Source organism: Mauremys reevesii, linkage group 8, assembly GCF_016161935.1.
Source record: "Mauremys reevesii isolate NIE-2019 linkage group 8, ASM1616193v1, whole genome shotgun sequence".
Classification (NCBI taxonomy): Eukaryota; Metazoa; Chordata; order Testudines; family Geoemydidae; genus Mauremys; species Mauremys reevesii.
The window spans coordinates 22,492,836-22,515,129 of record NC_052630.1 but is presented as its reverse complement, the minus strand read 5'-3'; the positions used below and the strand labels follow the sequence as shown (position 1 = coordinate 22,515,129).

The 22,294-nt window shown below is 40.5% G+C and overlaps 1 protein-coding gene across 10 annotated transcripts in view; it reads left to right on the top strand.

The window, feature by feature from the left end:
• PWWP2A (PWWP domain containing 2A) overlaps positions 1–22,294 on the top strand; it is a 41,106-nt gene that overhangs the window by 10,610 nt on the left and 8,202 nt on the right. For 4 of the 10 annotated variants that reach the window (XM_039485628.1, XM_039485636.1, XM_039485634.1 and 1 more), the window contains exon 2: positions 8,649–11,486. In XM_039485628.1, coding sequence (XP_039341562.1) covers positions 8,649–10,341 — 1,693 coding nt within the window. In that variant the 3' untranslated portion in view covers positions 10,342–11,486. Of the gene's footprint in view, positions 1–8,648; positions 11,487–12,690; positions 12,710–22,294 lie in introns of those variants that run through there. The other 6 variants (XR_005583830.1, XM_039485633.1, XM_039485632.1 and 3 more) reach the window with 3 other exon arrangements.

Below are 22,294 nucleotides of genomic sequence, written 5' to 3'. Positions count from 1 at the left end.
TTAGTGATGTGGTAAATTTGGTAGTATCAGAAATGGTCTTTGTTTTAAAAGTAACACTAATTATGCTTCAGTAAGTTTCCTTATTTTGGTAAAGGTAATCTGGCTGTGCCCTACTTCTGCTACTTCATGTCTGAATCATCACTCTTCTCTGGGATTGCTAAATCTTTCTTCATTTACTCTGTTTTTAACAGTACTTCAAGCCATACCTCATACCTAAGCACATAAAATCCCTAACAGCATTAATGCTCATGCACCCCGTTTGTTATCTTGGAGGCTGAAATGACCTCTGATTGATGTGTCAAGCTCATTACTTAAATGCAGCAGTGCATTACTATAAAATGTTAATAGGAATAGTAAAGTCTTCCCTCAGCTATATATTGCTGAAACAAGAGGACAGGTCCTGATTCCTACTCTGTCACAAAGCCTCAGGAAAGCCAGGTTAACTAGCCCTCTGAGGGGAATACCTTGGTTGGTGGCAAGAACTGGCATAGCATTTTCTACATCAACCCCTTCCTGATATGGGTGGTGTGTTTTGTTTGTTTTTTTTTCTTTTCCCCACAAAGGCCTGGAACACACCTTGGAGGCTCATATGCTGCCATTTGTAATTTAGAGCAGTTACAGGTCTGCTCTGAATTATGCCACACCTGGGCTAGTATCTGGGTTAAGTACTCTACCTTTTGCCCTGCCCTCCAGTCCTGGGCCAGGCACAGCTCAGTTACATAAGAGGCTCTAGCACAAGATCTTTCCTGGTTTGCAGATGAAGACCTAGGGTGTAGTTGTAGGTTGTGTAATTACATCAAAATGAATGAAAAGCTATAGATTACATTGTCCTATGAACCATATAAATCACACACGACTGGAGTCATGCATCAAGAATAAATTTTATTTTTGTATTTAGCAGATCATAGAATCTGTGGTGGTAACTTCAAGGGATGTCATTCTGTTTAATAAAAAGTAATATTGTACCCGAGACAGGTTCTTTTTGCATGGAACCCTCTTGCTTAGCTTTACCATTGTATTTGGATATGAGGACAAATTAAAGATATCACTTGCAGTGTTTGCCACTTTGCATTTATTTCAAACTGAATGGTTAAACAGGCCTAACTTATGTTGCATAATTGGTTTTGGTTGATATAAAAGATGGCATTCATTACAAACCTTTTAGATTTACAGGATATACTTCAGTTCAGAGTACAGGCCAGTAAAGGTGACTCATGGATGGCAAGATTAATCTGAAGAGTGGTAGTGCACTTTTCATCTTAGAATTTTTATAGTGGCATTTTTCTTGTGGTCCTTCTTCACCTTTGCTAATACCAGTTAACCAAAACACTTTCATTAAGAACTTGAAAACATGTAGAAATTCTATCAAAATTTAAAACCGTTTGCTCTGTTGTTCGTTTGAAACACTCTAGTCTGTATAATACAAAGAAACTGGGAGTGGAGCAAAAACACTTAGCAGAACACCTTTTTGAGGTTTTGTAAATAGTGAGTGACTACAGAAATAGAGATGGCTTGATTTTTATTTTTTATTCAGTACGTATTTCATCTGATAAATTAGTGAAAACTGAATAATATTTGGCAAGTTACTTGAGTAATCACCCTTACTGTTTCCTTTGGCTTTGTTAGATCTGCTCCCTTTCTGTCTTTTTCTGCCTCCCCCTCCCCGCCCCCCATGCAATAGGAAAGAAATTCCATTTGTCATCTTCTGTGTTTTCCTTCCTTCCTTTCTCTATCACCCCTACTCTCTTCTAGTTCTCTCCTTCTCAAACATTTCCACTTCAATTCTCTTTTCTAACTTACCCTGTCAATCTCTTCCTTTATCCCACCTGCATGCTCTCCCCACCCATGCATCCAGACATAAGCTCAGGAACTTAACTAGATGTCTAATAACCAACAAATTAAACTTATTAATGACAGAGAGATACAAGAGATGGAAGGTAGCCCATTGCTGTGGGGCAATGTCCAAGTAAGAAGCCAGCACCCATCTAGCTGGGGAAAACTGGCTGTACCGAACCTGATTTAGGAGCTTTATCTTTCAATTCATACAGGGCCAAATTTTGGCTCCAGTGAACTCTTCGTACTAGAAGCGTGGACTCTTCAGGGGTATTGTCTTGTCTTTTTTCTCATGTTTGAAAACATTGTGGGAAGTCTTGATTTAATGTTAAAATACAGTAACTCCTCACTTAACGTTGTGTTATGTTCCTGAAAAATGCAACTTTAAGTGAAACGATGTTAAGCAAATCCAATTTCCCCATAAGAATTAAAGTAAATGGGCGGGTTAGGTTGTCTGGTGAAAAAAAATTCCCTGCAAAAGACTGTGTACACACACACACAGAGCATAAGTTTTTTTTTTTTAAACAATTTAATACTGTACACAGCGATGATGATTGTGAAGCTTGGTTGAGGTTGTGAAGTCAGGGTGGGATATTTCCCAGGGAATGCCTTACTGCTAAATGATGAACTAGCTTTTGGCTGAGTCTTCAAGGGTTAATCCATTGTTGTTAATGTAGCCTCATAGTCCACAAGGCAGCACGAATGTAGGGAGGGGAGACAGCATGGCAGACAGAGAGACACACCGTGTGTGTGTGTGTGTGTGTGTGTGTGTGTGTGAGAGAGAGAGATGCGCATTACCCCTCTAAGTACGCTGACCCCATTCTAAGTACACTGCCTTGTTAAGTAGATCAGCAAGTTGAGACAGCAGCTGCTCCCAGGAAGCTCCCTCCATCCTGAGCCCTATCCTGTCGTCCCCCTGCCCCCTCCAGAGATGGGGTAAGTGGGGTGCAGGAGCATGGGGGAGGGGGACACCCTGATATTAGCACCCCTCTCCACCTCCCCTGCACAGTAAACAAGAGGCTTCCGGGAGCAGCTCCAAGGCAGAGGGCAGGAGCAGCACATGGCAGTGGGGGGAGGGATATCTGAACTGCAGGCAATTGATAGCCTGCTGGGTGGCTGCTGCACAGGGAACTTAGGGGAGCGGAGAGCTGATGGGCGGCTGCCAGTCCACCCTGGTTCCAAGCCCCAAGGGGCTGCTCTTCCTGCAAGCAGTGGACAAAACAGGTGGCTGCCAAAGGACATTATAAGGGAGCATTGCACAACTTTAAACGAGCATGTTCCCTAATTGATCAGCAACGAAACAACGTTAACCGGGACGACTTTAAGTGAGGAGTTACTGTACTGTAAACCAGTTCTGACAGTAGAAAGTTACAGCAAACTATGCAATGACAGTTCCCGGTACATCCATTATAAGCACTGCATTTTATAATGAAGAACCCAACTTCACAGTGAGTTAATACAATGTACTCTTAAGTTGGTATGTACCTTTATTTAAATGCATCCCAGAACTGTCTCATGGGTCCTGTGCTTCACTAGCCCCTAAGTTTCACAGAGCTTTGAGAGGGAAGACAATAGAATTTAAGTAGGAACAGTCGAGCATCATTGCTACTTGTTTTTGCAGCATCCAAAGTAGACTAGGTGTTATGTGGTCTTAACCCCTTCCCCCCATCCCTCCAAAAAAGCACCATCCCTGTTTTGAAAATCTTATACTATATAAAGTGATTTTAAAATTGTTTCTGGTTGCTAGATTTATACTATAGCAAATACAACACTTTCCAGTAAGCACTTGATGACCAAAATGAGAGAGAGGTTACTGAGTGTAAAGCTGACCTTAAATTGAGGCTTCTGATTTTGTCCCTCTTTCAACAAGGTCAAACAAGTGTGATTGAAATCATTAGGTGAGCTTCTTATTTGTTACAAACTGTCTGAGTTTGAGCGGTATATGGTATTCACATCTTTATATAAACTTGAATGACCTCTGTTAATGTGATGAGACTTAAAAGCCAGTTCTCAGTGTTATTTACCATGGTCTGCAATACTTGCCTGAAACAAACAAAAAACATAAGAGCAGAGACACCTATCCTCAAAACTAGCTATTGGGGAGGTTTTCAAACTGTCTGCTTGGAATTGGAGGTAAGTAGACCTAGGTGGGAAGTGGAGTTTTAAAAAAATGTTTAATGGCAAATGAAACCCTGCAATGCAACAGAATATAGTTAGTTCCTAAATTAATTTGCTGTCCTTTATTGTTTTTGTTTGGGGAAAGAATGTCTTAATAATAACCCAATATTATCTAATCAAACTATTATTGTCCTCTTTAGGAAAAATGGCTGGGTTATTGGCTCACTGAGACAGACACAAGTCTCTCTAAACTAGAGACAAGGAAAAATATAGAAGTGGACCCAGGATCTGGGGGTGGGGAGAGGAGGAAGGTGGAGTGTCAAATGGCTACATTGTGGTACTTTTCTGTCTGGATATTGCCACTTGACAATGTAGCCCCTCATCTCAGTCTGGTCTGGTAGCAATTTGGGGCTGACACTTATCAGAAACCCATGTATGAAGGGGTGGGTAGATGTGGAATGAGTGGATGTAACAAAGAGGGAAGAATTGAGTAGATAAGATAGAAAAATAGGATTTTAAGAATGTGCAGGTAATTTTTGTGTGGGGGAGAAACGAGACAAAATATAGGAGAGGTGGTACCGAGCATAATTTGTGACTATAGTAAAGGGATGGTATTCCTCTGATGTGAGAGGCCAGCAGCTGTCTGACTGATTAACCCCACCTGCTACACTTGGGAGAAGACCTGAAACCTAATGGGCTGTTCCTTATAAAAAAGGAGCAGGCAGCAGTAGCCAGTAGAGGCTGGAGCTACTGTTGGGAGGAACTGCACCCAGAAACAAAATGGACAGAAGGGAGACCGGAAAATCCTGTTATCACAAAGGCTCTGAGGTAAAAGTGAGGAACTTCTGGACTGAGGAACTTCTGGGCTTGAGGGACAGACTTAGAAGTTTTGATCTTGTTTTGTTGCGGAAACTTGAAATAAAATAAAAGAAACGGCAAGAACTGACCCTGTTGGAAATGACCTTCTCACAGTGTCCAGGGAAGGCTCACAGGGAGAATGCTGGCTCAACCAGAGCAAGCCTGGGTCCAGCCGGAAGAGAGGGCTATAAGAAAGGCCCCAATCCTTTACAATAATGTAGGGAAGGAGGTGTAAAGAGAGAACACATTGGAAAACACTAGGGGAAAAAATCATTATCTTTAAGAAAAATAATTAAATGGAAAACTTACCTAGGTTTTTAGTTACCATTATCAAAAGTACAGCTCTCTTGTCCTTTTAAATTGTAGGGCCTTAGTGCATGGCAGGTAATGTACTATCATATCTTGTCTGGTAGGTTTACTTCTTGGGATAATGTCGTTTCTGTTCATTTTTCAAGTCCTGATACCTTAATCTAACTGATCAAAAAGTGGATACAGATCTTCCATAACAGTATGGAAGAAATTAAAGTTTCTTGATAGCAGTGACTATGTAATGCAGTCAAAAACATTGCATTTTAAGTATTGTGAATTTAATAGCTGATACTGTAAATACTTTCCTAAAATTTAACTTTGCTTTGAATAAATTACCTCTGAGCCTCAACACAGAGTGCTACTTGTGTAATGTAAGTATTTTTTGACCTGATAAACATAATGGTCTATTTGGTGGACCTTTAAGGCAGTTAGAATCTCAGATTTTCAAAAATGAGTCCCCAGTGGATTTATGCCAGGTGTACTCTTTCTCCAAATAACTGTAGAGGTATTTGTTCTTTTCTGAGTGTATATATAATGTCTGAAGCTTTCAGTAATGAATCAGAGAAATAGTTAAAATGAACAAAAAGAACAGGAGTACTTGTGGCACCTTAAGAGACTAACAAATTTATTTGAGCATAAGCATTTGTGGGCTATAAATTTGTTAGTCTCTAAGGTGCCACGAGTACTCCTGTTCTTTTTGGTGATACAGACTAACACGGCTGCTACTCTGAAACCTGTTAAAGTGAAGAGTGTTCTTCTGAATTAATGGAGGAGTGTCTAAACTTTAGATATTAAGCAGGTCGAGCCCCCTGAACTGAATTTCAAAGGGAAGCTAGTTTATTTTGTGGGGAAGGGAAGAGCAATACACACCAGCATGTGTAGAGGTGCACTGTACTGCTTAAACCAGGGGTCCCCAACGCGATGCCCGTGGCCGCCCTGGCACCCGCCGGGGCGTGTAAGTGCACCCGCGTACTGGCCAGCAGATGAGCATCTGCTGAATTGCCGCCAACAAGCTGGGTCATCCAGAGGCGTCGCCGATATTCAGCGTCATTTTGGTGGCGACGCCTCTGGATAACCCAGTTTGTTGGTGGTATTTTGGCAGCAACGCCTATTGACGTTGCCGCTTGTCAGCGGCATTTCAGCGGATGCTCGTCCACCGCCACGGTCCTCCATGGCTCATCGTCTGGCGCTCGCCACACGAAAAAGGTTGGGGACCACTGGCTTAAACTGTTAACACATACTATTCTTGTTCTCTGTCCTTATAGCTCAAAAGTCAGATGAACAAAACAGTAGCTGGTGTGTAGGTAACAGTCATGACTATGTCAATATGTTAGTTTTCTGTAAGTTTTCGGGTGTGTACTTTCAGCACTTTTGTGGAAACCAAACTCCACTGAGGTTGTTCTTCCTCTGCAAAATTATATATGGTCTACAACTGGGAGGAATAATAGCCCAGGTCAGTTTGGATGCAACATTTCAGCTTTGTCTGAAGATTGCTTTGTTTATAACCTCTAACTTTTTTTTACCACATTTAATCAGTATGCATTAAAGTAAATCAGTAAAGACTCGTGTTGACAATGTAAAGAATCTTCTAGCACGTACAACGCCCTGTTTCATAATAGAGCAACATACTTGCATTTAGTTAAGCTGTAAGTGACACTGGTCTATAAGTACCCAACTTCATTTACTGCAATTATGCACTTAGTTCATGTTGAAAAGAAAGAATGGTACAGCCAACACTAATGTATGCTGCATGACAGCCTCTTATCTATGGGCTTGTCTGAACAGCAGTGGTTAGCTCAAGTTAATGTACTCAGAGTGGTTGGTTAGCAACTAGTGAGTTGTAACTATCTGTTGATCCTCACTGCATATTAGCTCATTTGAACCTCAGTAGCACTTAAGCTTCAAACCATATCCCTAATGGTGTAGCTAGCTTGAGTTTAAAATACCACTTAACTTGAGCTAGAGATCTTGTGTGTGAATCGGAATCAAGTTAGGGGCAAAACTCAAGTTATACCTTAAGCTAATAAGGCAGTGATGTAAACACAAGTGGAAAAGGGTTTAATCCTACAAGCATCAGGTTTCTTTAGGGATATTTGAAAGTGGGTAGGTAGTTATGAAACTTGGGAGATTACCATTTCTCCCACTTGTTTTTGCCTCAGAGGTGTTGTAGAATGACAAAACATGGCTTTCTCTGTATAGCGTGTGACAGGAAATGTTGCATGCCTATGGGTAGTCACCGCAGAAGCGTGTTGCCCAGTCAAAATTGTATGTGCCCACTCTCCTTTCAGGGATTTCTTTTCCATTGGATTAGAATTAAGCGTTTGGGTCTGCTGCACATACTCCACCAAAACAGTTGTAGCTGCAGTATAAGTCTTAAAACTTGTCTAGGGCTATCTGGGAGAAATAGAATAGAATAAGACATGCTGTGAGGTGGGGGAAGAGAAGGGAGAGCATATTTGTACCAAGTGTATTGAAGTAACAAGGATATCTTTGCCAGAATAGATCCAAAGTCGCTTGGCATTCTGTGTCAGACTGTACATAATGCATCAAATGATCAAATACTGTTCTTAAGGAAAACTTCTTGTGTATGAAGCATGAAGTTTGCTATCACTTACATTTTATTTTATCCATTATAACAGGTACTAGCATGTATATATTGAATACTTTTAAAACATACTGAATCTGCTTTGATAACTCTCAAAAAATGTTCTAAATATTTTTGTATTTCACAAAAGACTTCTAGGAATTATGTGCCTCAATTGGATTATCATGCTATTTAATTTGTGCTGACTTTCTGGGGAGGTAATAAATCCACTCTCCTTTGGAATCAGCTATCTCTCAGCATTCATTTTCTGTAGAACTACAAAGTAGATCCTGTTTCCATTAGTGAGATCTTGAGACTAGACCAGGGGTAGGCAACCTATGGCACGCGTGCCGAAGGCAGCACACAAACTGATTTTCAGCGGCACTCGCACTGCCTGGGTCCTGGCCACTGGTCTTGGGGGTTCTGCATTTTAATTTAATTTTAAATGAAGCTTCTTAAACATTTAAAAAACCTTATTTACTTTACATACAACAATAGTTTGTTATATATTATAGACTTATAGAAAGAGACCGTCTAAAAACATGAAAATTATTACTGGCACGTGAAACCTTAAATTTGAGCGAATAAATGAAGACTCGGCACAGCACTTCTGAAAGGTTGCTGACCCCTGGACTAGACTACAGTAATGTGTGTTTAGGGCTACTTGTAGCAACCACTTAAACTGTAGCTACCCCAGAAATTGGTACTTCTGTTTAAGATTTGTTCATGAGTCTGGAACCTGTGTTCAGTGGCTTATACTAACTATGTATTGTTAAACGTATAGGTCCGGTGTCTTGTTTTGAGGAGAAAAACTACATTCTTACACTCTGGATAAATAGCTAAAATGTCTTAAAAATAGCAATTCCTTAGCATGAACGTCTTAAAAATATGCTTGTGTAGTAAAAAATGAAGACACTTAAAATTATCGTTTTTTTTCCCCTTTAAGGTTTGGACCCCATGGAATCCCTGTGACCATATTTCCTAAAAGGGAATACAAGGATAAACCTGAAGCCATGCAGCTCCAAAGTAAACCATTCCAAGATGAGACACTGGTGAAGTGTGAAGCCAGTGGTGCAGTCCCTGATGACTCTTCTCCCATTCAGCCATCAGAACCTAGCCTTGCTAAAAGCCTATGGACTTCTAAACCACCTCCCCTCTTCCATGAGGGAGCGCCATATCCTCCTCCTTTATTTATCAGGGACACGTATAACCAATCAATACCTCAGCCTCCGCCCCGAAAAATTAAGCGGCCCAAGCGGAAAATGTACAGGGAGGAACCCACTTCTATTATGAATGCTATCAAATTACGACCCAGGCAGGTCTTATGTGACAAATGTAAAAACAGTGTTGTTGCAGAAAAAAAAGAAATTAAAAAAAGTGGTAATGCAAGTGACTGCTTAAAATATGAGGATCATAAAAAGCGAAGAAATGAGAGTGTAACTACTGTGAATAAAAAACTTAAAACTGACCATAAAGTAGATGGAAAAAGCCAAAATGAAAGCCAGAAAAGAAATGCTGTGGTCAAAGTTTCAAATATTGCCCACAGTAGAAGCAAAGTAGTTAAAGTTTCTGCTCAAGCAAACACTTCGAAAGCTCAGTTAAATACTAAAAAAGTTCTCCAGAGCAAAAACATGGATCATGCAAAAGCTCGGGAAGTTTTGAAAATGGCCAAAGAGAAGGCACAAAAGAAACAGAGTGCAACTTCCACTTCCAAAAATGCACATTCAAAGGTCCATTTTACACGACGTCTTCAGAACACCAGCTCAGGTTCCCTTCCACCCCGATTGCGTTTAAAACCACAAAGGTACCGGAATGAAGAAAACGACTCATCTCTCAAGACAGGACTTGAGAAAATACGGAGTGGCAAGATGGCAACTAAGCCCCAGTCTCGCTGCTCCTCCACCCGCTCAGCAGGTGAGGCCCCTTCAGAAAATCAGAGCCCCTCAGAAGGCCCTGAAGAGGCCAGCAGTGAGGTTCAGGACACGAGTGAAGTGCATGTAACTGTTGATCAGGATGAACACCAGACATTGGGCAAGAGAGGCAGCAAAAGCAATATAACAGTTTACATGACCCTTAATCAAAAGAAATCTGACTCTTCCAGTGCATCAGTGTGTAGTAGTGATAGCACAGACGATTTGAAATCCACCAACTCAGAGTGTAGTTCTACTGAAAGCTTTGATTTTCCTCCAGGCAGCATGCATGCACCTTCCTCCTCCTCCTCCTCTTCCTCCTCCTCTTCAAAGGAAGAGAAAAAGCTCAGTAATTCCTTGAAAATGAAAGTCTTTTCCAAAAACGTCTCTAAATGTGTCACACCAGATGGCAGGACCATATGTGTAGGGGACATTGTTTGGGCCAAGATTTATGGCTTCCCTTGGTGGCCAGCCCGTATTCTTACTATAACTGTGAGCCGGAAAGATAATGGCCTTTTAGTTCGACAGGAGGCCCGCATTTCGTGGTTTGGGTCCCCAACAACATCTTTTCTTGCTCTTTCACAACTGTCCCCCTTTTTAGAAAACTTTCAGTCGCGCTTTAATAAGAAGAGAAAGGGCCTTTACCGCAAGGCCATCACAGAGGCAGCTAAGGCTGCTAAGCAGCTGACTCCCGAAGTTCGGGCCCTGCTGACACAGTTTGAAACGTGAACATGGAAAGTAAGGTAGGCAAGAATTTGGAGGCTCCACAAATTTTATAGCCTGATTAGAGAGCTACCATGAAGGACTTGGCCAATTCAAAACGTTGCACTCAGTTGGCTGCTCTTTTTATACTAAAATTGTTCTGATTTGTAGCAGTTTCTTAAAAGTTAAACTAAACAAATTGAACATGCAATCAAAATTAATCTAAAGTGAGAACTTCAGTATTTTTCAAATGAATTTTTTTTTTTAAATTAAAAACTCCTCCCATGCATAGGAGCCATAGCCTCAGCTGAAAGGCAGTTTATTTGCAGGGAATTTTTAGTAGTTTCTAGCCGGTATGTATCTAGTCACTATATGGCAAAGGGTAAACAAGGGATGGAAGTAATAGCTGTGACCTGGGTGGCCCACCAGGGAAAGTGCAGAAACTTAAGCCCTGTTTATGTTGGCCTTTAAACCTTGTTTCAACACTTCTGCATTAAGTAGCTTCTATACATATATCTGGTCAGTGTGAATGGGGCCAAAGTGAGTTCAAACCATGTTTAAAAACATGCTTGGTTTCATCCACACCAGCCAGTTTAAATTATGTTAGAAACCAATTTAACAAGCCCCTTTAAACAGAGTTTAAAGGCCACATTAAATGGGGTCTTGGTGACCACTTTTTTCCCAAACACTCAGCCTTTCTATGCACACAGGGGCACAAGTACGACACTTCAGGGTCTGACAAGCTGAGGGGATGTCTCTTGCCCAAAGGCAAAGCTGAAATGTTACTCAGTATTTTGGGATCAAGGGCTGTTAATGCTGCATAGGTGTGAATCATAACTTCCTGTCTTTCTTCCACTGAAAAATCTTCCAGGCCACTTGTCTGGGAGTTTAGAGCAAGAGAGGTTTTGTTTGAGTGTGTAAATAATTGATTGCTGAAATTAGTCAGATTTTCTTCTGACTGGTTGTTCCTAAATTCTTAGGATACGTCCTAGTAAATTACACTTTGTGAATTGTCAGATGTGTAATTGTTGCATTTTGGATGTATCTAACTTCATATTTTTTTTAATATTTCCGTTTTAAGGTATCTGTTTGCAGGTCAGAAAATGAGAATATGTAATTGTGTAATGCTCTGAAATGTACAAAAATTGTAAATAAAATTGACTAAATCTGAATTACTTGTGTGTGTTTCTCAAAAAGCTTTGAAAATTTTTTAGGGTGTATTCTGTGTACATGATATTTAGAGGAGACATCCCCTTTTAAAATGTAAATTCTTTCTCATTCAGCACTTTTAAAAGATCATTTGCTGTAAAGTACTATTGGTATATACTTAGTGTTCTAATTTTGAGACTAAGCATTCATCTATTTCCCCAAAAACTGGCTCTTGTAGAGAGCTCTTGTCTTAGGTAAAGCTTGTCAAATTATTTCTCCATAAATTCAGTTCTGTTCCATAGATTTGAATAAAGACAGAAAATATGACTTATACAGTAGGGAAATGTTTTCAATCACCATTTTTTTTCCATCTTGCAAAAGCTAATTAAGCCCTATCTCCACTATTGTTACCTACTCTTGCATGTCTGTTGCTCAGTGTTGGGGCATTTTCATGCAGTTGATTTACATTTTTCCTTCCTAGTTTTGGTCTATACTTGACCATTTGAGTTACTATCTTTTTTTTCCTGTTCCAGCTTTGCACGATCTTATGAAGAATTTGGCTGCCTTCATTCCAGAGCAATTCCCATCCCAAGTTTTTCCATTTTGCCCATATTGGCAAAGCAGAGATGAGGAATACAAATTTAAACTTAAATTGAATGTAGTTGTAAAACTAAAACACACAGTGTCAGGATTTAGTGATTGAACCCATTAAAGAATCTTTATTGTGATGCAGTTTTAGAAGATTAATATGCCGCCTTGCAACTGACAAGTCAGTTGGTTTCCAAAACACTGAGTGTCTTCCAACCTTGTTCAGTTACTCTATCATCAAGTTCATGTAACTACTGAATATCTAGTGTGTTTGAGAAAACAAACAAACCACACAAATACACGTTAGTCCAAATTGATTTTGCTCAGATTTCCTGAGGATCTCACTGCAATCTGTGTGGTAGATGCTAATTAACTTTCCAACTATAGTAGGTTTTTTTCCCCTGAACAATTAAATTCCAAGAGGTCAGTCAATGCTTTTTGAATGGAATAAACACACAATGAAAATTTTCATAATGTGAAATCCTGTTTCACTCTTGTATTTATATATTCTTTCCTGCAAACAGAAACAATTACAGTATTTCAGTAAATAAGCCTTACTTTGTGATTTAAAGCAGGCTGTTTTCAGAAGACAAAAAATTCACTGTGGTTTTTTTTAGACATCTCTCTCTATATATATAGAGCAGATACCTAGTTTGTCAGGCAGCTCAAAATGAACTGATCCCACATCATAAAAGCCATCTGATGTTCTGAGCCAAAAATCTGAGGTAAAATACTTGGATATTTAAGTTGCTGCAACTTTTTAAAATATTTAGAACTTTTGGATAGTATCTTCTGTAATACATTAACTCCTCACTTAATGTTGTTCCTCAAAAATATGACTGTAAGCACATCGATGTTAAGCGATGGGGGGGTGCTAGGTTTCAGGAAAAGAGATTTTGCCAGACAAAAGACATATGTGGTTTGACTCACAGCTGTGACTAGGTAAATGAATATCCTCTGGCCCCAGAGCTCTGGTGAGGGTGTGGGCCAACAACACCCCCCCTCCCCCCAGGCCTGCTGAGTCCTCCCTGTGCAAACTCTGCGGGTTTGGGCTCAACATGGGAGCCAGGCAGAGCAGGCAAGCAGCAGCACATCGAAAGTGACACTATGCTGAATCCTTCCCCAGCACCTGATGGAGATGTCTGCTAGCCTCTGAGCAGCAGATCACACAAATGCCTGCTCAAGTTAGTCACTGAACGCATCTCCCCCCACCACCGCCGGGTGCTGGGGAGACCAGTCATCTCCTAAGGGAACCAATCTGCCAGGTTGCATGGTATGCTTGGGACACACAACACAGAGGCACTTGGCCTCTAGATCCCTGCACAGCTGGAGACAGCCATAGGCTTCTGGGGCCACAGGCGCTGATGTTTCAAACTGCCAGGGGGAGCTTGACCCCCCCAGCTCTACCCCAGGCCCTGCACTCACCCCACTCCTTCTCCCAAGGCCCCACCATCCTCTTCCCACCCAGTTCTGCCCCTGAGCATGTCCCCCTCCCTTCCTGCATGCCACAAAACAGCTGCTTGTGGGAGGTGTGGAGAGGGAGAGGGGAGGTGCTGATTTGTGGGGGTGGGGGTGGAGGTGATAGAACATTGCGCAACTTTAAACAAGCATGTTCTCTAATAGAATAGCAACTTCAACTTCAACCAGGACAACTTTAAGTGAGGAGTTGCTGTACCATATAAGAGTAGCATAGTACTAGTGTATATAGTCTGTTCAGAGACTTTGTTCAGTGAGATGGGAAAGAAATCTATTTCAAATATAAGTTCACAAGAAACTCTGTGTGCGTGTCTTATGTAATGAGTGGTGGTCATGACATACACACACACTTTGTCTTTGTAGTGAATGACTTTTTGTAATACAGATAGCACAAATCTTGCACATGTATTATTAAGAACAAAAACTGTTCTCTAGTATAGTACTTAGTCTCGTAACCTAAAACCCATCAGTTCTTTGTACCACAACACTTCATATGAATTGCCTAAAATGCTTGCTTAAGTGAATTTCTTACTTTCACCACTGTCTTCCTTTTAAATCATGGAAAAGTAGCTGTGGTGTACTCTCCGTCCAAAGATTTAGTTGAGTTAGTGGTGGAGCAAATGTTAAGGATTGTTAAAACTTTTTAACTGTAAACAGCTGCAACTGTACCTCATACCTTATTACCCTGTCCTTGGGGACTATTAAGTGATGGAAAATTTGAAGTTAATCCAATGCAACCTGCTCTGTACTTGCCAGAAATTGTTTAATGTGTTCACCGGATCCCAATGGATGTTTCCACTGTGAGCACAGGCTGTGCTGTACCTGTGGTTTTCAGTATATTCACAATCTAATATCTCTTAAATCAATTTTAGATCATTTTAATGACTCACAAATACCTGATAGTAGGTGCATTTGTTTTTACAGTGCTTGGATGGTGCATCTTGTGTAACTAAGCTATGTAATTGATAGTGCACATGGTACTGCTGGAATCATAGAATAGTAGTTAAAAGGGAGCGCAAGGGTCATCTAGTCTAACCTCCTGCCAAGATGCATGATTTATTGTGTTTAAACCATCCAAGACAAATGGCTATCCAGCCTCATTTTCAAAATCTCCAGCGAAGGAGCTTCCACAACCTCCCAAGGCAGTCTTTTTCTTTGTCCTACTGTTCGTAGATTAAATCTCAGGAAAAAATTCCGAACTAAGTCTATGCTGTAGTTTGAACCCATTGCCGCTTGTCCTGCTGTCTGTGGCAAGAGAGAACACCTTTTCTCCATCTTTTTTTTTTTTTTTTTAGGCAGCCTTTCAAGTATTTGAAGACTGCTATCATGCCACCCTCAATCTCCTTTTTTTCTAAACTAAACATATCTGGTTCCTTCAGCCTTTGCTTGCATTCCATCCCTTTGATCATCTTTGTTGCTTGCCTCTGGATCCTTTTCAGTATCTCCACATCCTTTCCATACATTGGTGACCAAAATTGGGCACAGTACTCCAGCTGAGGCCTAACCAGTGCCGACGTGAAAATGTACTATTTGATCATCGATCAGCAGCCTATGTATTATGAAGGAAAGTGTTACGCTGCAGTAAAGGGTAGTGGTGATTTGACTAACTTGCTGCCAGCCTAAGAAAATACATCACAGCCAGTGGATTATGGGGGGTTGCAATTCTGCAGTTCTTTTTCAGTACATCTGTTATCTACTCAAATTATTTCAAGTGAGAAAATAGGTGGCTGTCAGCCATGAATGTGGATACAAAACATAACTTTGCTTTGAAGGCCTCTAAAGCTAAATTAGAAGCATCTGATGTGAAGGGGAGAGAATATAATCCCAATAAATCCCTGTAAGTATCATTGTCTCAGAGGTTTGGAGTAAAAATACAGTCATTCATCCACATATGAAATTGAATGTGAATGTTGTTTGCATCTTCTACTGAGCAAAGTTCTACAGGAAATTAAAAACAAATGTTTAAGAACGCTATTTCATTAAATCTCTACGAGCTATAACTTTTAATACAGATATTATTTAAAAGACAACATTCATGCTACTTAGCTTCTAATATTTGTCTAGTAAAACAGTTTCTTCATTCAATTTCAGCATTGAAAGGATTTTTATTTGGCTAAACTGTATTAGGTCTAAGAAATGTCAAGATTTTTCAGGGTATGATAAAACCACATTTAAAAAAAAAAAAAGTGTCTTGTTCTCAGGGTAGCCAGACTCTCTCCTTAATGGATCATACCAATGATAAATTGACAAGAGACTTGTAACGTTCAGTGCCAGTTTAAGGTGCAGTGCAAGCTACTTAAATTTCTTAAATTTTGAAATGCCACATGACTTGCATGCTGTGCTTCAACTTTTGCTTTTGGATGTACAATAGGAGCACTTAATTAGACCAGAGTAGCAGTAGGAAGGTGTATCACGATGTCCTCTTGAATCATTACTCATCATCCTGATGGGTGTTTTGTGAAGCAGTGTTAGGAAATGGAATTGGTCTATTTCCTGAGATTAGGAAACAAGCTAATAAACAAGAACAAGCAATGAAGCACAATAAGTTAATTCAGCTCCTGTCTCCTTTCATTTACAATTTATAATTTATTCAAATGGATAATTATAAGAAGGCATAAAATATACCTGAGGTTATACAGGCAACTATATAAATAGGAACAGCAGATACACAGCGACTAAACACAAAGTAACAGGCATATTAGCAGTCTGTTGTTATGTGGGTAGGAGTTGGCTATTTTGTGCAATATATCAGTTAGTAAACATGGAGGTGAGTGAAGTTACACACAACACTTACAATGACGAAAGGTGGAGATGAGATATCTTGTCCCTATTTACTTTATTTTCACCTAGGTGTTGTAAAGGTAGCCATAAGAACTGGGCGTTGTGGGACTAGAAGGAGAGCAAAGTTGAATGGCACACAGGATCAAAAATAATGTAGGAGTGGCTTGAGTTGCTTGTGGGGGAATAGTTTGTTACACCGACATAAGTGCTATTGTGCACATCGCTATGTCAGCAGGAGAGCTTCTCCCACCGACATAGCTTATGCTGCTCACGGCAGTGCTTTTTTTTTATGCCAACAGGAGAGCTCCTGTCGGCATAGAGTGTCTTCACCAGATGCACTGCAGCAGCGCAGCAGTATCGATACAACTGCAGCGCTGTACATGTAGACATGGCCTAAGACACCTCCTTATCCATCTGTGTAGGCTCCCCACATCATTGGTCTATGTGTGGTGGGGGAGAGCTGGTGCTTCAGGGTTGTTTCTCCACCTTCACAGGATGGGGAGTCTGGATGTTGTCTTATTTTTCTCCTTCAACCCCCAATCCAAAGAAGCTGGTGCAGAGGGTAAGTAAGCGGTACAAGGTATAGTTTGGACCAAAGGGGAAGTAGGAATCAAATGGTGACTCTGAATCAAAATATGGTGCTTAATGTGCTCCTGGGGTAGCCCAGGGCTTGTAGTAACTCCATGATCTAGTCCTTAGGGAGCAGATTCAGGTCCTGCTCCTGCATTATCATCAGTAATAGATTCTGCAACTGGAACTCAGTTTAATGATGGTGATACATGAACTAAATCCAGCTTACTCTCCCACCTGTATTTGCTTTGCAGTGATAACAGGTGTATAAAATAGGGAAGACTGACTGAGATACAGCACACATCACTATTGAATTAGAAGTTATTGCTTTTCTGACCCTAACTGTGCCTAGACTTTTTGCTGGGCTCTGGAGAAGATATTTATATTTATTGTTGGTATTTGATTATGCCCTGCCAGCATTTCAAAATTGTAGATACTGTGAAACAAGTTCTGATAGTTCCTTTGAAGATGAGCCAAATTGTAGGTGTCTAAGAAGTGTTAGCTTGAGACTAAGGTGTAGTGATGTCTTTGCTCAGGTGTGGCCAAACTGCACATGTGGCTCTTTTACAGTTAAAGTGCAGCTTTTGGAGCCCCACACGTCCCCCTCCCCTCCATTCCTTGTCTACCAGACTGGGGACGGGGCGGGGGCGAAACTAGGGGCTTCTGTCCTGGGGCATGTTGGACAAGCCTGCTGTGGCTCAGGACGCAGCCTTCCATGGGGCTGAAGCCAGCAAGCATGCACCACGTGGCTAAAGCCCAGGCAGGCACCTCCTGTGGGTCTGAAACCTCAAGACCTCCCTCCGCGCAGGACAGAAGCCCCAGTAGGCATGCCAGGTTCTGGAACTTCTGAAGATTATCTCATGTGGCTCAGAGGGTCAGTAAGTTTGGCCACCTCTACTTTCACTGCTTTGTGATTCTATCAAGAACCGAAGAAATACTTTTTAAGGATCAATAAAAATATATCTTCAGAATATACTGACATCTGTGTGAATAAGCACTTCATAAAGAATTGCATGTTATTTAATAAAAGCAGCAGAGTCCTGTAGCACCTTATAGACTAACAGACGTATTGGAGCATGAGCTTTCGTGGGTGGATACCCACTTCGTCGGATGCATGCACATGCATATGCATCCGACGAAGTGGGTATTCACCCACGAAAGCTCATGCTGCAATACATCTGTTAGTCTATAAGGTGCTACAGGACTCTCTGCTGCTTTTACAGATCCAGACTAACACGGCTACCCCTCTGATACATGTTAATGTTCTTTGGTCTTTTTGAGACCAAAACTCATCATTTCAGTATTGATATTAGTAAAGTGCATGTTAGGACCTCTTTTTCTAAAACATCCAGCACTAAAATTAACCTTATGTACTAATTTATTTTCATAAAATATCTGGGTTGGAAGGGCCCTCAGGAGATCTAGTCCAACCTCCTGCTCAAAGCAAGGCCAATCCCCAGACAGATTTTTGCCCCCGATCCCTAAGTGGCCCCCTCAAGGATTGAGCTCACAATGCTGGGTTTAGTTGGCCAGTGCTCAAACCACTGAGCTATCCCTCCCAATGAATGATGAAAAAACTAGTAACATAGTTAAAATTCTCTGTCTTAGTGGTCTTTCTGGACAGGATCCTGGGTTTAATACCTTTTTAGAGATTTAGATTTGATTGGTTGGAATATAATGGAAGAGCCTTATACCGTCTCAGAGAATTACTTTTCACAGGAAGGTAAATGTGTACAGCAAGTTTCATTATAGCTGCTGGAATTGGAAATGGACCAGTTGCCTTTTGCTGACAGGTTGAAACCGTGTGATCTATCAGGGACATTCATGAAATCTTAATTTAAAGGTGATTGGCAAAGAGAAGAAAATATTCATTGCACCCTTTTTATGAATTAAGGAGATTCCTACCTTGTTTCTCTCCCATGGGAAAAGTTATTTCCTCTTATTTTTTCATTAGAAATTATAGGGCTTATTGAGGATTTCTTAGTAGACTGTGGAATTCTAACATCAAAAGGGGAAGAGATTTTTCATCAGATTGGTGGTGGTGTTGATAACACTCATTTAAGTCTGTTGCCTGGAAGACAGTGGGGAGGCAAGCTTGCAACCAACGGCTAAGGGAGCTGCCTCTTCAATCTTGTAGTTCTCCATGGAGTCTCTAGAAAACAAGGGAGACAAAACTTGATGTGAAAAATGCCTCTTCTCAAAAACAAATAAGTTTTCATGTCATCTTTATACACCAAAAAAGGAGGAGAAAGGGTGCAAACACATTTACTTTCTTTGCAGGCTGCCTTTAAGAATGAAAATAAAAATGGCTTTGGGCCAATGCTTGCTTTTAGGCTGGAATATCATGTTAACATGATATTTTGCTGGGATTTTCCAAACAGTTTAAGGGAATTGGGTGCCTAATCCCATTAAAATTCAATGGGAGTTGGGCATCAAACTCTTAGACGCCATGGAAAATCCAGGCTTTTATTTTTAGCTGTCCGTTGAGGTTTCAGAATATATCACAGAGCTGGTTTTGCTATTTTTTGGAAAGTCTTCTCAGTGTGTATGTTTGAGTGAGTGACAACTGATGTAAAGTAAGGAAAATATCAATCTGTTGGTGGGTCGGCTGTAATTTAGTTAAAAGCCTTACATTTTCTAAAATAGGCTTGGGGGAAGGGATGCAACAGCCAGACTTACTTTTTTGTAGTTCATTAATTGGAGAATAAAGTAAACCTCATTCCAAAAACTGGTTAAAAGATGGGTGTTTATAAACTAGTAGCAGTAATACAGAGTGTACTGCTTCTCGTGGGGTGTGATTTTATGTGTAGCAAAACTTTACTGTTAGTTCTCTATGCAGAAACAGACAATTGGGTAATTGTAAGTGCTGTTTTAAATTTTTGGGCTTCCAGTTGAGAACCAGGGCTCCTTCCTCTTTTTAGAGCCTCCCTCCCTTTTTCAGGCACACTAGGAGGGATATTGAGATTTTAACTTGCTTTATCATTCTGAGCTGCTTTTTCTCTTTCTGCCTCTTCCCCTTGCTGACTGCCATTGTCTGCTTCAGAATAAATAGTGTGTCACCTCTTGAATTCAAGGCCACCTCCAGAGAGCGTACATTAAAAAAATTAGAACCTGTATTACAGTGATAGCACTAGTGTAGCTGTATCACTGCTGACTAAGCTACAGGTATCGGCATGGGTCTGGTAGAGCACGTTTACATGATACAGTGGTAAAAGTGCCTAAGTCCTGTCTATACTAGTCCTGCAACGATAGCTTGCAGTTGCTTTGATAATGATACTAATTTTTCTAATGTGGAAAAGGTGAAAGAGTATTACACTACTTTTATCCATAGTCTCCAGCAGTCCACGTAAATAGGGGCCTCCCAAATTCACGGCTGTGAAATCTTGTCATTGGTCTTTTGTGTACTTTTACTGTATACTATACAGATTTTACAAGGGAGACCAGCGTTTCTCAAAGTGGGGGTCCTGACCCAAAAAAGGGTCATGGGGGGTGTCACAAGGTTATGGTAGTGGGGTTGCAGTATTGGTACCCTTATTTCTGCACTGCCTTCAGAGCTGGGAGGCCGGAGAGCAGCAGCTGCTGGCCAGGTGCCCAGCTCTGAACGCAGCACCCCGCCAGCAGTAGCACAGAAGTAAGAGTGGCAATACCATACCAGGCCACCCTTACTTCTACACTGCTGCCTTCAGAGTTGGATCAGGACCCCTACAGTTACAACACCCTGAAATTTCAGATGTAACGATCTGAAATCATGGATTTTAAAAATTGTAAATTTATCTGACTGTGAAATTGACCAAAATGGACCATGAATTTGGTAGGGCCCTACACATAAATAGTCCCACCGTACGGCCTAGACCACTGTAGGTCTGCTTACAGCATTTTGACTGCTGCTGCTGCTGTCAAAATGTCTTTGCAATCAGAGATTTTCAAATCACTGATTATACGATGCAGTGAAACCCACTGAATGAAATAACAGATAAAACAGATAAACAGCTGCATTCACAGGAGTGATGGCATTTAAGGACACAGACATTGTACCGACACAGACCGCTTAGAAACGTAGAAGTATTGGCCTCTGAAGATCCAATCACACTTCATTCTTTTCAGCAACTCCAGTTTTCAACCATTCTTTGTACCTTTTGTCCTTTACCTCAGTAGTCAGCATTTTGCGTAACTCACAACAAGGGATTCCTCAGCATAAGAAATGTTCCTCCATGGTATTTGTTTTGAGGGGCCTGGAAGGAGAGTAGGAAATGTGTGACAGCAATATGTGGTTTCATTTGAAAGAGACTGTGATTCTCTACTCTTGCTATGTCAGGCCTTGTCTACAAACAAAAGTTGTATTGATTTAAGTAAATTGATTTAGAAACCAGCAAAGTTAAATTGGGGCAGCCCCTGTGTCTGGATGCTCTGCAGTTGGTTTAAGTCCTTATATCAATTTAACACATTGATTCCTTATTGACCTCTAATAAATCAGTGTAAGGCACTCTCAAACCAATTTAAGGGTACCTTACAGGGTGGTTGCCCTGACTTAACTACACTGGTTTCTAAATCAATTTAGTTACGTGTAGACAAGGCCTCAAGAAGTGAAAAGGCTTTTTTTGTTTTGTTTTGTTTTTTTTATGCCACTGTTTTCTCATTACCAGTAGCTCTCATTAAACCTGTTTGCTGGAGCATAAGGAACCTTTTACTAACTGATTTAGAAAATGAATCACAAGTGATTTCCTAGATGCTTGTTCTACACTATTTTTTCAGTAATGCTGGTGGCAGTACAGCTAATATAGCTGTTGTGCTCATCTGATGTTTTTGAATAAGGATTTGAGGCAGCAGGAAGAGAAACTCTGCAATGATAAGAACTTATTTTGATATAACTGGTTTGTTAGGAGTGGACTCGGTGAATCTTTTTGTTTGTACAGCATCTGACACACTTGCACCCAAGCTGGTTGTGGGCTCTAGGCATTACGGCAATTTACATGTTTAATAATAATTAATAATAGCTTTATTGTGCAGGGAGTGGGCTGGTGATAAGGCATCCTAAGTGAAATTTCTCATCAAGATTAATAAAACACTGGACCAGTGTCAGCTGGACCAGTAATCACTTTATAGAAAACTTAAAAAAAATATTTTCATTAACCACTGGGAGACCCATTGCAAATTCTTGAACTCTACAAATTAGCAGATGAACAAACTCAAGAAAATAAAATGTATCTTATTCATTAATTTTGCCAGTTGTAGTTTAGTTTTAATTATTTATTATAGTACTTCATATTACTGTAGTATTAGTAATATGGGAGCTCACTAAAACACCTACCTTTAAATCATTAGTGGGAGTGAGATAAGACCATCAGTTTTTGGGTGGGTGGATTAGGAAGGTTTTACTGTATTCAGAAGCATTATTTCTTGTAAATCTGTTTTTCTG